Source organism: Sebastes umbrosus, chromosome 7, assembly GCF_015220745.1.
Source record: "Sebastes umbrosus isolate fSebUmb1 chromosome 7, fSebUmb1.pri, whole genome shotgun sequence".
In the NCBI taxonomy this organism is placed as follows: Eukaryota; Metazoa; Chordata; class Actinopteri; order Perciformes; family Sebastidae; genus Sebastes; species Sebastes umbrosus.
In genome coordinates, this window is record NC_051275.1 from 27,308,980 (window position 1) to 27,323,933 (window position 14,954).

Below are 14,954 nucleotides of genomic sequence, written 5' to 3' on the forward strand. Positions count from 1 at the left end.
ATCCTCACTACAACATCCTCATAATAATAATAATAATAATAATCCTAAAAACTACAACTCGTAGATGTCAAACGTAATTTATCTGTAGAATCTTTTCGGACATTTTATAGGAAGCTTGAGCTTCTTGAAGCGTTTTAGAGTGGGTGTGGTGATAAAATCTGTTTAACTACAGACATACATTGCTCTTTTGCTTGTTATTGGCACATACTCAATGTATTCATTATTCAACACCATGTCATTCTTGAATTAATTATCACAATTAATTTCACAGTTGTCCCACCTGACTGAGGTCCCCAGTCCCAGTTCCCAGTTTATACAGCGCCCATCCCGGTACAAGTAGGATGGAGGAAAGGGCCAGTACCCAGCCCAACACGTACGCCCAGGCTGGGTATACATACCAGCGATTAAAGGTCAAAGGTTGGTACTTAACTAAAGAACATATAAAAGAGCCCTGAGAAAACAATAGAGAGAGAGATTCAGTAGTTGTCTGGACATTTCAGTATAAAAACCCAAAGGATACAATAAGACGTATTCAGGTGTACATGAGGACCAAAGCTGTGGGGTTATTCATTATGCATATATGCAACATTGAAAGTGACTCACCATTGAGACCGCCGGTGTGAGGTAGAGCCAGCAGATTTTAAAGAACGGGTTGGCGTGCACACCTGTCATGTCCTTAATGATGCCATACAACCGATCTGCCCCTTCATAGGAGATGAGGTTGGATGATCAGTATAAAACGAACAGGTCAAACAACACATTCTCATCCCAGCTCATCACATACCGACGCTTGTACAGACCCCTTTGTGTCGTAGTTTTAAGAGCAAAAAGACACCCACAGGGTGGTGGATGGGTTCAACAAACACATGGCCCGAGTTCACAACATTCAGTTTCATTTTCACTGCACAAACTTAGTAGTTTTAAGCCCAACCACATAGTTCTCTCCTAAACCTAACTATATAGGTTTTGTTGCCTAATCCTAAAGGGACGCCAAGGGTAACTATAGTGGTTTTGATGCCAAAAATAAAGTGACGTCATGGGACGTGACAAAGCGGCCGTATGTGATGAGTTGGGATACTACTCAGTCCCGAGGAGCTTTGTCAAGTCTGAGAATATAACCCTAATGATGTCATCAGGGTTTTGATGCATTATGGGAAATGTACCATCCAGCCTTTGTAGAACTCAAGGGACTAAAAGTCAAGATATCTCAGCCTCTGCTGCTTTGATTTTGATCTTTCTTTTTAAATCGGTCCTTTATTTAGGTCTAATATGAAATTGCTGAAGACAGTGCCCCTTTTAAAAACAGCATACCTACCAAATATCCATCCCAGTGCCAGAGTTTCAAACACACAGAGGAAGAGGATGCAGCCTCCGTTACAAGCGTAGTAGTCAAACATCTGGAACACATACATTCCTCCCTGGAGGCAACAGCAAAGACATTTATTTGATTCATTTTACTTTATACATCAACCTCAGATGCATGGAAGCCTATTCCTGCTGCTTTTGTCACATAATACTGTATATAAACTTACTATATGTTGTAATAATTAAAATGCTTAAGCTGAAAGCATCTTGTTATAGCGTAAGGATAAAACAAACATCATGTTATAAAAAATATTATATTTTGGCAGCAATACGCTGCCATAATGGATTAATCACTAAAGAATGTACATATAACACTAAATACTGACCTCAGTGATCATGACGAGCTGAGCGAAGAAGCATGTGAGGCAGAAGAGGAGGAGGAAACGTTCCCGCCGGCCTGCCCTGTGCATTACTTTGGGGAACATATCTATGATGGATGTCATCACAACCTCCATGCAAACAAACTGTACAGAGAAAAGACAGAATAAGCACATTCCCAAATGTGAATATGTTCTTCCGCAAAGGGTTCATCAAGAGTTCGTCTTACTTGTGTGTCCAGACCCAAGAGAATGAGCATGACAAAGAAACAGATGGACCACAGTTGGGGAAGAGGCATCATGGCTACAGCCTGAGGGTACGCAATGAACGCCAAACCTGGACCTGGAACACAACAATGCTTGACTCATCACCGTCTACTATCTGCCTTTGTTTAACCAATTTAGCATCAATGACTTCATTAAGTAAAAGAAGTATGCATCCAGATCACAATGCAGTGGAAATCTCATCAATCAAGTAACACATAAACAAAGGCGTTAACGATCCATCAGGAAGAGGAGAAACACTGAAGTACAACACAGAACTGAAAATCTCTTAACTTATGTCTCAAGAAAATGACAGAAAACTGGATTCAGATTGTGCACTTTTATTTATTATGTATTTATTTTATGAATTTTTAAATGTATTTATTTTCGCATTTATTTGTATTCATGTAATTATTTTTGTATTTTTTGTATTTATTTATTTTTGCATTTATTTTACATTTATTTTTAAATGTATGTATTTATTTATGCTTTTAAGCATTTATTTATTTATTTATGCATGATTTTTCTCTTAGTATTTCACCACCTGTTTATTGGGAAAATAAATATAACATAAATGCAAAGATAAATAAATAAGAAAAAGCTAATTAATACAGAAATATCAATTTATATTATGTTTTATCAATTTTATTAATGATTACATTTATTTTTAATATTATTTTTCTACTCATTAATGGCATGTTTATTTATTTATTGAGTCATTTATTTATTTATTTATTTTTATTTTGGCAGGTTACATCCTCCACAGGCTTGAGGCTGAGTAACTGTTAATGTGCTTGTCATGTCTATGGTTGTCCTAAAGATGGCAGCAAATATTTACCCTTTGTGGACTAGTGGTGGAAGAATTACTCAGGATCTTTACTTCAAGTAAAAGTACCAATACAGTAATGTAAAAGTATTCAATTACAAGTAAAAGTCCTGATATATTATATTTGACATTCTTAGATTCTTAATAGTGATATAAATGGTTGAGGTCCACAGGTTTAATCTCAACAATATGTTGTATTGTATAAGCCTCATATGTTTGTTATGTACATTTTTTATCAGTAAAGTGTGGTAACTATACCTGTCAAATAAATGTAGTGGAGTAAAAAGTACATGTCCCTCTGAAATGAATTATAACGTAAAATAAAATGGATATACTCAAGTAAAGTAGCCTACAAGTACCTCAAAATTTTACTTAAGTAAGTTTTCAGTATATCTACTCAGTTATTTTCCACCAGGGTCGTGGATTAGCCAGCTTTGCTTGGGAGTGAAGGAGGTACGCATCTCATACTACTGTATAATGACGGTCATGTGGTCACAAAATGTAAAATATCATCATTTGTAGTTTAACATAATAAAATCTTTGGCTGTAACAAGGAGCCAGAAGGGTGTGATGCTCTGTAACATATGGCTGCAGGATGAATTTCTGAATATCTCTGGTGGCTTGAATTACCTGACTCGGCCACTTCTGCAATAGGAACGCCCTGCTCATGAGACATGAATCCCAGCACAGAGAAGACTGCAAAGCCAGCTACCACACTGGTACCACTGTTTAGCAAACACAGCCACAGACAGTCCCTGAAAAACACAAAAACATGTCTATGAATTCATAGTAGTATTTTTTAAACATGTTATTGTGTAGCTCTTGTCCTCTGGTGCATCTGTCAGAAACGTTGATGTCAGAGCATCAATCTCAGTCACACATTGATTTAATACTTACTTATAGCAGTTATTGTTGTAGGTGTTGTAGCTGCCGAGCACAGTTAAAGAGCCCACACCCACACTGAATGAGAAGAAGATCTGAGCCCCAGCCTCCAACCAAACCTGCTCCAACAAAGCAAAGGTGAGTAAATTTGTCCATGAACTCAACACTGTTACAGTATATCATCAAGCTCCTACCTGGGGGTCTTTGAGTCGTGAGGGTTCAGGCAGAAGATAAAACTGTATTCCTTGTAGAGCACCAGGAAGTGAGAGTCCACGGATCAAAAGAATTACCAACATTGCATAGGGAAAGGTAGCAGTGAAATACACCACCTGGAAAAAAAGACATCAATTTAAGGCATTTAGAAATACACTGTATACACTTTTTTACCACCGTTTTAGGGCTTAATACCTTTCCTGTAGACCTGACCCCTTTCCAGATGCAAAAGTAGCAGATGATCCACATTGTAATTAGGCACAACAGCAACTCCCACCTGATGCTGCCTATCTCCTCAATCCCCCCTGAGATAGCCAGCACTCGTCGTCTAGAAGGAATAATAGGACTCATTTTGGCGCATTTAAAAGACCCATAGAGGCTTAGTTTGTTCATCTATATGCAGACTTACTCCCAGAACTCTGTGGCAGCAGAGGTTGTGTTCGTCTGGTTGGTCCATTCAGAAGTTTTATTTCGTGTTGAAAAGTCTACGCAGTCATCTGAAACGATAGTGAGAAAATAAAATCATACTATAAATCACAAAGCAGATGTATAATGTCTTCTGTGGCTTTAAGGAGAGGTTTCCAAATCTGAGAAAATAACCCTGATGATGTTATCTCGCTTTTTGGGCTTGAAAGAAAAATTTGCCGCTTTTTATGTGGATGTCCAATCAGTGTTGATGGTAAATGTAGTTGATTGAAGCAATAAATTCCTTAGTGCGTGCTATATTGACAGAGAAAACTGAGTTCTTCAGCTGCAAAATCTGTTGTTCTTCCGTATACCAGTGAAGTGACAGTGACACAGGCTGCTACTTCAGCTTTGATAGCTGTGGGGCGCAATGCCACTCAAAAATGTCCCTGCTCTCTTCGCTAATGTTACATTTCCAACAGCGAAAATGGCATCCCAGTGCAGTGCAGAGGATGTTATCATAAACGTGTGTTTGCCACAGAGCTTATTTTCTGCAATAATCCAAAACCCAATGGGAAAAATCCTATATGTCGAGGGAACCAGTGTGATTCTAACTTCCGGGATGGCCTAAAAAAATATGTCATCTCTGCACCGCTCTATGTCATACAGTAGAAAGCTCCCCAAAAGTGAAGCCAAAACATCTTGATTGCCCCTGGTGGCTGGCTAGGGTATAGGTCATAAAGCTCGCCCCCTCCATGTTAGCTGATGGGACATGGGACAAACTAAAATGTCAAAGTACACGTCACATACATTTTCCCCAAAGATGGTTTCAGTCCTCTTAGGTAGTTCCTATCACGCTGGTGTATTTTCAAGTGTTCATTGTTCAGATAAGCTTGATTTTAATTAGTTATTTGATGCTATAAAAAGCGGGTGAGACATCATGTAAAGTGTTGATATCTACTATGATATCATCAGTAGGCCTACATCATGTAAATGTTGGACCTCTGTTATACAAGTCAACCTTAATGCATGTGAGATTATCAGTGTTACCTGTGTTCCAGTAGTTGTTGCAGCTGGCCCAGGGGAGCTGTGAGCTGAAGGAGAACACCAGGTAGAACAGAGCCCAGGACAGAATAATGATGTAGGTCATACAGGAGTAGAGGAGGATCAGCTGCCCACCATAGCCAATACCTGCAGGGCAACATTTGGTACTTTCTGTTATAGACAAACATAATGAAAACCTGACCTCCTCCAAGTTTGTTTTACATCGGAGAAGCCTTTATGCACCCATTTCTAATGGGTGTAGCCTTGGCCAGGAGGCGAGGTCGTCAAGTGGTGCCCAACCATCTCAGAGGGTTTCAACCCTCATGTCTGAGGGATGTTGTTGGTGGTTCAATGTTGCCAAGATTGCTTTTTTCTCTTTCTTTTGCCATGTTGTAGGCGATGGTTGTCAATGAATCCACCTTTACTTCTATTGCTCCTGCTTGAACCGCTTTGAACACTTTGTTTAGGTCTTCATCAAGCCTGACCCACTCCTTAGCATCACTCATCTTGGACCACTTGATTCTTTCCTTCGCCCCCTCCTGGGGTGGGCTTTCTGGGGTGGCACTGGTGGTTTCCCCTGTGTGTTCTTGGGAGAATGCTGGCACTGGGAGATCTCTAGAACTGTGGTGTGTTTCCCGTCTAGCGTTCTCCTGCATCTCACCAGGTTGTGCGTCTCTGCGGTAATGATCAATTATAGGCAATTATCCATTACCCAAACGGTCAGGGGTATGGGGACCTGACTGACCAAATGTAGCCTACTACTAAAACTGATTACTCACTCTGAGAGACAAATTTTCGGTAAAGATGAATAGAAAAAAAGACATTTAAAAATTATATCTGAAAAACAAAGTGGAGGAGAAGTTGGTAGCTAATATTTTCATAAACATCAACAATCATTTTTTTTATAAATTTAATCTTCAAAAACTATATATTGTGGTTTAGAAGTTGCAATCAGAACTGAAACTGAAAAATATGCCTACTGCCCTTGTTTAAATATAAAAAATACCTTGGAATAAGGGTCACTGAGGCCATGCAGTTGTTAGTTTGTCAATGTTTGCCCTGTGGTGAGAATGTGTCTTTAATGCGTTGTGTTTAAGTTGCCGTTTGCTCCATTCAGTTTCTGAGTGGGTAATGTGTTACTGCCTCACACATTCACCCTTTGTGTGACTACCACAATGAACATTAAACTACCTTAACTTGAGAAAGAAACTTTTCCACAACGGTAAAGGAGCCAATAATGAAGATACCAGCTACTCCTGGAGTTAATCAGTCATTTAGAGATGGAGCATACCTTCGGCCAGTGGGCATAGCGTCCTCCAGCAGGTGATGCCGCCCTCCTGGGTGTACTGGCCTACAGTCGTCTCCAGCAGGAACAGGGGTACGCCACAGGTCACCACAAATACCAGATATGGCACCAGGAATGCACCTGAATTTACAAAGTATACAACAATGCACATCTGTGCTACAGATTTGAGGTAACAAGTAGTGAGCATATTTGCTTACCCCCTCCATTTTTGTAGCACAGGTAAGGAAACCTCCACACGTTGCCCAGGCCGACAATATTTCCCGCCACAGCCAGGAGAAACTCCACCTTACTGCCCCAGTGTCCTCTCTCCTCCACCTCCGCTGGCTTGTGTTTTGTTGGACATGTTTGCAGCACAATATTTAATTTAAAATTAAACATTTTTTTGACACACATTTTGCAGCTCCTGCGATTTGAAAATTGCAGTAGGCCATGTTCAGCCCGTTCTCGTTCCCAGTGCGTCAAATACCGAGGCTTTGTCACGGCTGAACTACGGTGGCCTTCAGGTAACGTAAAAATGCGAAAGTGTTTGGTTTGTCTGTTCTGGGCTACTGTAGAAACATGGCAGACTCCCTGAAGAGGACCCACTCCCTATGTAGATATGAAGGGCTCATTCTAAGCTAACGAAAACACAACAATTGTTAGTTTCAGGTGATTATACACTAATGAAAACATAGTTATAAATTTGATATTACATTTCTGCTAAAAGATCCTCTGAAATTCTGCACACTGTTCCTTTAAATATCCTCAGGGACCCAAAAACTGCTGTTATAGTTGTTAATTGCACTACTTTACATTTATTTACACTACTTGTATTTATATGTTTTCATGTTTTGTATAGGGAAACACTGCATTACATATAGATGGTTGACAATAAAGTCTCTCATCTCTCTCTAGCGTTACCTGTATCTGAACGTGAGCTGGCTGAACCATCTCTGCGGAAACCCTCTCCAGCTTGTTTCCTCTGCTGTCTCGGCCTGTTAGTCGAACACAGAAGGGGACTCTGAGAACAGAGTCCAACCGCCCCACCAGCTCCTCCACAGAGTAGGATGATGATGATGAAGAGGAGGAGGAGTTCAGCTTCACCTGCTGGAGGCTCTCCTAGTCGGCTCCGAGCAGCGTTACATGACTGAAAGACGACTCCTCATTTGGAGCCAGGCCCGTCACAGCCAGCACCAGATAGTGTTGGAAATATCTCAGGATGTATTTTAAGATATGTCTCTGCGTAAGGCAAGGCAAGGCAAGGCAAGGCAGCTTTATTTGTATAGCACATTTCAACAACAGGGCAATTCAAAGTGCTTTACAGAAACATTCAAGAACATTGCGACAAAATGCAAAAGAACATTAAGAAATAATTAAAACAGTTATAAAAACATAAAAACATTAAAACATTAAAGATTAGAAAATAAAAACAAGCTAAAAATAAAAGCTAGGATAGAAGCTAAAATTGCATAAAACTCAAAAGAGTAAAAGTTATAGTGCAGTGTCAGAATGAAAGGCACCCGCAAACAGGAAAGTTTTAAGCTTTGTTTTAAAAGAAGTGAGAGTTGGAGCGGTCCTGCAGGTTTCTGGGAGCTTGTTCCAGATATTTGGTGCATAAAAACTGAATGCTGCTTCTGCATGTTTAGTTCTGACTCTGGGGACACTAAGCAGACCTGATCCAGATGACCTGAGAGGTCTGGATGGTTCATAACACAGCAGAAGATCAGAAATGTATTTTGGCCCTAAACCATTTAGTGCTTTGTAAACCAGCAGCAGTATTTTGAAATCAATTCTCTGAGAGACAGGCAGCCAGTGTAGAGACTTCAGAACTGGACTGATGTGATCCACTTTCTTGGTCTTAGTGAGGACTCTAGCAGCAACGTTCTGAATCAGCTGCAGCTGTCTGATCGATTTTTTAGGAAGACCGGTAAAGACGCCGTTACAGTAGTCAAGTCGGCTGAAGATAAATGCATGTACTAGTTTTTCCAAATCCTGCTGAGACATCAGTCCTCTAATTCTTCTTATATTCTTCAGGTGATAGAAGGCTGTCTTTGTAATTGTCTTAATATGGCTGTTAAAGCTCAGGTCTGAGTCCATGACTACACCAAGGTTTCTGGCTTGGTCTGAGCTTTTTAACATCACAGATTGTAGGTGAGCACTAACCTTTAATCTTTCTTTTTTGGCTCCAAAAACTACAACCTCAGTTTTGTCTTTGTTCAGCTGAAGAAAATTCTGGCACATCCAATTATTGACTTGTTCAATGCACTCACTCAGTGCTTGTATTGGACTGTAGTCTCCTGGTGATAGAGTTATGTAAATTTGTGTGTCGTCTGCATAGTTATGGTAATTTATTTTGTTGTTCTCAAAAATCTGACCCAGTGGGAGCATGTAGATGTTAAACAAAAGAGGCCCCAAGATGGAGCCTTGGGGAACTCCGCATGTGATTTTGTTCAGCTCAGATTTGCAATTACCTATAGACACAAAGAAGTCCCTGTCTTTTAGGTAGGATTTAAACCAGCTGAGTGCTATGCCAGAAATACCCACCCAGTTTTCCAGTCGGTCTAGTAATATATTATGGTCAACCGTGTCGAATGCAGCACTGAGATCCAGTAAAACTAAAACCGTAGTTCTACCACTGTCTGTGTTCAATCGGATGTCATTGAAGACCTTAACAAGAGCAGTCTCAGTGCTGTGGTTTCGTCGAAAACCTGACTGGAAGACATCAAAAGAGTTGTTTAGTGCCAGAAAGCTATTTAATTTTTGAAAAACTGTTTTTTCAATTATTTTAGACAAGAATGGAAGATTTGATATCGGTCTGTAATTATTTACTATTGATGAGTCCAGATTGTTCTTTTTGAGGAGTGGTTTGATGACAGCAGTTTTCAGGGCCTGTGGGAACACTCCTGAAACAAGAGATGCATTAACAATCTGTAAAAGCTCTGAGACCATACAATCTGATACTTTTTTGAAAAGGCCTGTTGGCAGAATGTCAAGGCAGCATGAGGAGGATTTTAGATGTTGTATGATTTCCTCCAGGTATGTCTGATTTATTGGATAAAACTGTGTCATGGTATTTGCACCAGGTTTAAGTGGACGCAGGGGAAACAAACATCCTGTACCTGCTATGGAGGAAGTGACTGCTTGTCTGATTTTGTGAATTTTTTCTGTAAAAAAGGAAGCAAATTCATTGCAGGCCCTGGAGGATAAAAGTTCAGAGGCTACTGACACAGGAGGGTTTGTTAGCCTGTCGACAGTAGCAAACAGGGCACGTGCATTGTTATTGTTTTTGGTGATGATGTCAGAGAAGAAGGACCGCCTTGCATTTTTCAGTTCTGAATTATAAATGCAAAGTCTCTCTTTATAGATGTCATAATGAACTTGTAGATTTGTTTTCCGCCACTGGCGTTCAGCTTTTCGACACTCTCTTTTTTCATTTCTTACCAACATGGTATTTCTCCATGGAGATTTTTTCTTACCAGAGACAATCTTCACCGTGGTGGGTGCAATGGTATCAATAACATTTGTCATTTTAGAATTGAAATTATCTACAAGCTCATTGACAGAGGTCCAGGGGAGGGTGGGTGTGGAAGAGAAAGCCTGAACAAATTGATCACTGGTATTTTCAGTGATATACCTTTTTGTGATTACCTCTGTCTTATCATTCCTGTGCACAGGAAGAGTACTCTCAAAGAATACACAGGAATGATCAGACAGAGCAACATCCATCACTACAACCTTGGAAATGTTCAGGCCCTTTGATATGATTAAGTCCAAAGTGTGTCCCCTATTGTGTGTGGGCTCTGTCACATGCTGACTCATTCCATAGTTATCAAGAACCTGACACAGTTCTTTGGCCCCTCTGTCCTGTTGGTTGTCAACATGGATGTTAAAATCACCAACAATGACTACACAGTCAAAGTCAACACAAATTATAGACAGCAGTTCAGTAAAATCATCAAAAAAGTTTGCACAGTATTTAGGTGGCCTGTAGATATTGAGAAACAAAGCTCGAGAAGAGGAGTTCAGCTGAAGAGCGACATATTCAAAAGAAGCAAAATGTCCATAAGATATCTGTTTGCATTGGAGAGAATCATTAAACAATATGGCAACTCCACCTCCTTTCTTATGCATTCTAGCTTCGCTCATAAAACTAAAGTTGGGAGGAGTTGACTCGATAAGAACAGCTGCACTGTTATTTTGGTCTAACCAAGTTTCAGTTAAAAACATAAAATCAAGCTTGTGCTCAATAATAAAATCATTGATTAAAAAACTTTTTCCTGCCAAAGACCTGACGTTTAACAGGGCTAGCTTTAATGTGCTAGAAGCATTATTATTATTTTTTGGGACATGGTTTGGCTGGCAAGGAATCAATGCTAAATTTGATAAATTAGCACAATCAGTAAAAATCTTCCTGTTTCTTTGCAGATTCACCATTCTTTTTCTACTACTTATTAGAACTGAGATAGAAGAAGCTCTCATCACACAGGGCCCCAGCTTTTCCTGGAAACAGTCACGTGTATCATTAGCCTTGAAGCCTGGACCCAGCACATATCAATCTGTGCTTGCAACATTTTGTAAAGGAACATCCTTATCAGACTGCGGAGACAGAGGCTGATTCCATTGTGGAGGGGATGGAGGTGGTAGGTGTCGTGCTTGTGGAGATAGTGCCAAAGTTGTTCGAGGTCGACCTCGTGGGGGGATCATGGGAGAGAAAATGGGTGTAGGGCGGGGAGTAAGTTTAGTTCCAGCATTGACCAGCTCCTTCATGTGGTCAGTGAACTCCAAGAGGGGGGAGGAGGGAGAAAGGGTGATAAGCGAGGATGAGGACGCCTCCTCTTGTCTCTGCTGTATCCCAGGGCTGGCTTGTGGTGGGGGGTGAAATGATTCTCCTTGAGGTCCCCTGGCACATTGTGTTGTGTCTTCCTCCAGTGGTGATTCCTCTTGTCTCGCGTCCTTGGCAGAGGGAACAGATGAATGACGCAGTAAGTAGAATAGGTTGGAGTTGAACAATTTTACTCCTGACTTGTTTAGGCAGAGTCCATCTGCCTTGAAGAGATGTCTGCGGTCCCAAAAAAAGTTAAAATTGTCAATAAAATGCACTGAGTGGGATTTGCATGCTGTTGAAAGCCATGTGTTCAGTCCCAGCAACCTTAGCAACCGTAAGTAGAAAATCTAGTGTTACGTATGAAGTAACTGGGTCTAATCTCACTAGCAGACTGGTAGACGCCTAGCTATCAGAAAACCGGTTGAAATTGGATAATGACTTGCAAGGAATGTATGTATTTATGAAACAAAGATAGTCTATCTTTCTCTTTGTTTGAGTCTATACACTAATACAATCAAGTAGAAGTAGAGGTAAATAACATAAGGGTGTAAGAACATAGAATTATAATTGATCATACTAATAAAGGGATAATGTATGTAGAATATCTGTTTTATATGTAATAGTAATTCAATTGTAGGACTGGGTAATAGCATGTATGGTATGTGTGTACAAGTGTCATCTTTATATCTTATCGAGCCTGGGACAGAGGGAGGAAGGGGGTAGGGAACAGGGTGTTCTTGCAGAATGGATAACGTAGAATGGAGTCAGAAGTAGCAGAAGTGAGAGGTCATCTAGGTCACAAGAAAAGTAACATAACAAAGCTATGGAAAAGTACTGGGTCTTGCCCATTAAGAACGCCCTGTCCCTCCTTCAGACCCTAAAGGTGCATAAATATCAAGTGTAAAGAACGACTATTCATTCATTCTCTGCGAACTGACCTCCGTGCTGCGTGACGTCAGAGACACATTGATGAATCCAGATCTGTTGTAATAACTCTGTGCAACTATTGATGAGTATATCTTCGGAATAAATTGTTTGACTTTAACTAACATAATATCTTGTGTATGATTTATCTTTGAGCTTGTAGCTGCTTAGAAGACAAACCAACACGCAGAAGGTGAGACATCCCTGAGGGGATTTCCCTTCAATTGGTGACCCCGACGTGATCTTCCAAAAAGAGTGAAGCAAGCGACCAGAGACTGGACGACTCGGTGAGAGAGAAAAACAGGCCTGACAACATCAAAAGGTAAGCAGAACCTGTTAAATCAAATCTGCTAATTGGCATATTACTAAATTTAATCTCTCTTGCTGAGGAGTACTCCTCTCTGTTTTATTAGTTACATCATAGTCGCACAGTAAGAGGATTTGGGATCCTGGGGCTGGGAGCCCACAAAAGGTTAAAGTCCTTATGTTTTATTAGTTACATCCTAGTCGCACAATAAGAGGATTTGGGATCCTGGGGCTGGGAGCCCACAAAAGGTTAAAGTCCTTATGAATTAGGATTTGGTATCCTGGGGCTGGGAGCCCACAAAAGGTTAAAGTCCTTATGAATTCACAGTAAGAGGATTTGGGATCCTGGGGCTGGGAGCCCACAAAAGGTTAAAGTCCTTATGAATTAATGTTCTGAATTGTACTAACTGATATACTGAACTTGTATTAATAGTGTCATCAGAGGAAATTTAAAACTGCCTCAGATACCGTGCCTACACCGCTGACGAGAAATCGTTAGTAGAAGCTTGTGAAGGTGGGATCTGTTGTGGGGGCATGACGACCCAATTACTCTGATATCACTACTGTTTGTTGCCCTTTTAGTAACGTCTGGGACGTTAGAAAAGCGTTTGGAACGCTGCGCTTGGAGCGCTAGAGTAGTGCGCTTGGAGCGCTAGTTTAGTAACGTCTGGGACGTTAGAGTTTAGTAAAAATAGCGCTTGGAGCGCCTGTATGAGTGTACATTAATAACTAGTATTCAGAGGAAAATTAAAACTGCCTCAGATACCGGGCCAGCACCGCTGACGGGAGACCGTTAGTAGAAGCTTGTGTTGGTGGGATCTGTGGTGGGGGCATAACGACCCATTTACTCTGAATCTAGTTACTGTCATAAACTGAATAAACCTGTGTGAAATAGTACTGGATAAAATGGATGGGGAATTTGATAGAGAATGTGAGGAACTCGGTGGTTGTAATAAAACAGGTCTGACCTTTGGCCAACAGTGGGCCAAGGTGCGGACAAATGTCATCTGTACTTTCAGTCCGAGGAAGGTAGATGAGAAGGCCAAGGATTTAGATGACTGGTATAATGAAATGGTTAAAACTAAAGTGTTTCCATCCGAGGATTCCACCGCAGCTGTTACCCCGGCAATAAAGAAGTGCGTATTAAAACAGCAGACTCAGTTGGCTGATGGACTAAAGAGAGTCCAAAATAGTAACATATTTACACGAGCAAAAGCAAAAAAACATGTTGAACAGCAGGCCAGTTTACTGGCTCAGGCCAATTGCGTTTACCTCGCCGCAGTAGCTGAATTGGGACAACAGACTAAAAAAAAGGAGAAGAGCGAGGCCCCGCTCTACCCTTCCTTAGGTGGTTATCCCGGACCGTTTCCCGATCCTCCCCCCACTTCTCAACACCAGATGGTGGTAAGAGAAAAACCTACAGCCCCTCCTTCATATGAGGAACCCACACGAACGCCGAATGAACCCGACCCTCCACAACCTATCCCGATACAAATGCCTGTAGTAACGCTAGTGGGGGGGAAAGTGTTTTATGAAGAATCTCCAGCAGATAAAAGAGACAGGGAGACCAATGATCAACGCCTCCAGGCATTAGAGCAGCAACTAGGAAAGTTAACGACTGGTAATACTAGGGCACCTAAGGACAGGGAAAAAATGGAACAGGAGAGAAGGGAAGCACAGGCATTGGAGGAGGAGGGGGAGAAACAAAAAAGGGCAGCTGTTGCACAATGGGCTGGGGGGGTTAGCAGTAAAGCGACCTCCACAGGGGGGCTACGTCTTGGCCCTATGGGTAGACCAGTATCGAAAGAATTACTAGATGAACTAGACAGACGAACAGAGTGGGAACACCAAATACAGAGGGTAGAGGCAGAGTTGGCAGCAACCCGAGGGGAGTTCGATAAAACTTTAACTTCCTTCCGGCAAGGTAACCGTTCGACTGGGTCTACCAGTACCGAGGGGGGGTCACAATATCTGTTTCGCCCAAACAAAAGAAGCACACGTAAATTGGGGGGAGAAAAGACAAAAACAAAGACAACACCACACCACTGGGATAGAGAGGTGGAAGACAGTGACAGTGACAGTCAGCTAGAAGAAAGAGAGGCTGCAACATTCTTTACGGGGGAATTTACTGCACGGATTGACCCTGACACCAGGATGGAAGGGGGGGCGGCAGGAGGGGTCTCTGAAGAAGGACATGGCATGACTCTTAGACAAAGAGTAAATCAGAAAGTAGTAAAATCAACACCAGAAATACAAATGCCCCTAGTCAGTGCGGGAGCAGGAGGAAAGAAGTATCAG

General features: G+C 41.3%; 1 protein-coding gene and 1 long non-coding RNA gene across 3 annotated transcripts; one reads left to right on the plus strand and one right to left on the minus strand.

Annotated features, from left to right (window-relative positions):
* Positions 1-46: 46 nt before the first annotated feature.
* LOC119491928 (sodium- and chloride-dependent GABA transporter 2-like) lies at positions 47-6,742 on the minus strand. Its single transcript, XM_037776197.1, has 12 exons — positions 6,608-6,742; positions 5,323-5,463; positions 4,277-4,364; positions 4,063-4,195; positions 3,849-3,983; positions 3,670-3,773; positions 3,403-3,527; positions 1,913-2,025; positions 1,692-1,829; positions 1,316-1,418; positions 604-704; positions 47-451 (listed from the first exon to the last, which is right to left on the minus strand). The coding sequence occupies exons 2-12, from the start codon at positions 5,420-5,422 to the stop codon at positions 266-268; spliced, it is 1,326 nt and encodes a 441-aa protein (XP_037632125.1). The 5' UTR covers positions 5,423-5,463; positions 6,608-6,742; the 3' UTR covers positions 47-265.
* On the plus strand, positions 281-7,738 carry LOC119491929. 2 transcript variants are annotated; one of them, XR_005207678.1, is made up of 3 exons: positions 281-417; positions 3,691-3,792; positions 7,517-7,738. It is a non-coding gene; the product is annotated as an uncharacterized LOC119491929 (long non-coding RNA). The 2 variants fall into 2 exon arrangements; XR_005207677.1 differs by having other exon boundaries at positions 331-417; positions 3,679-3,792.
* Positions 7,739-14,954: the final 7,216 nt, after the last annotated feature.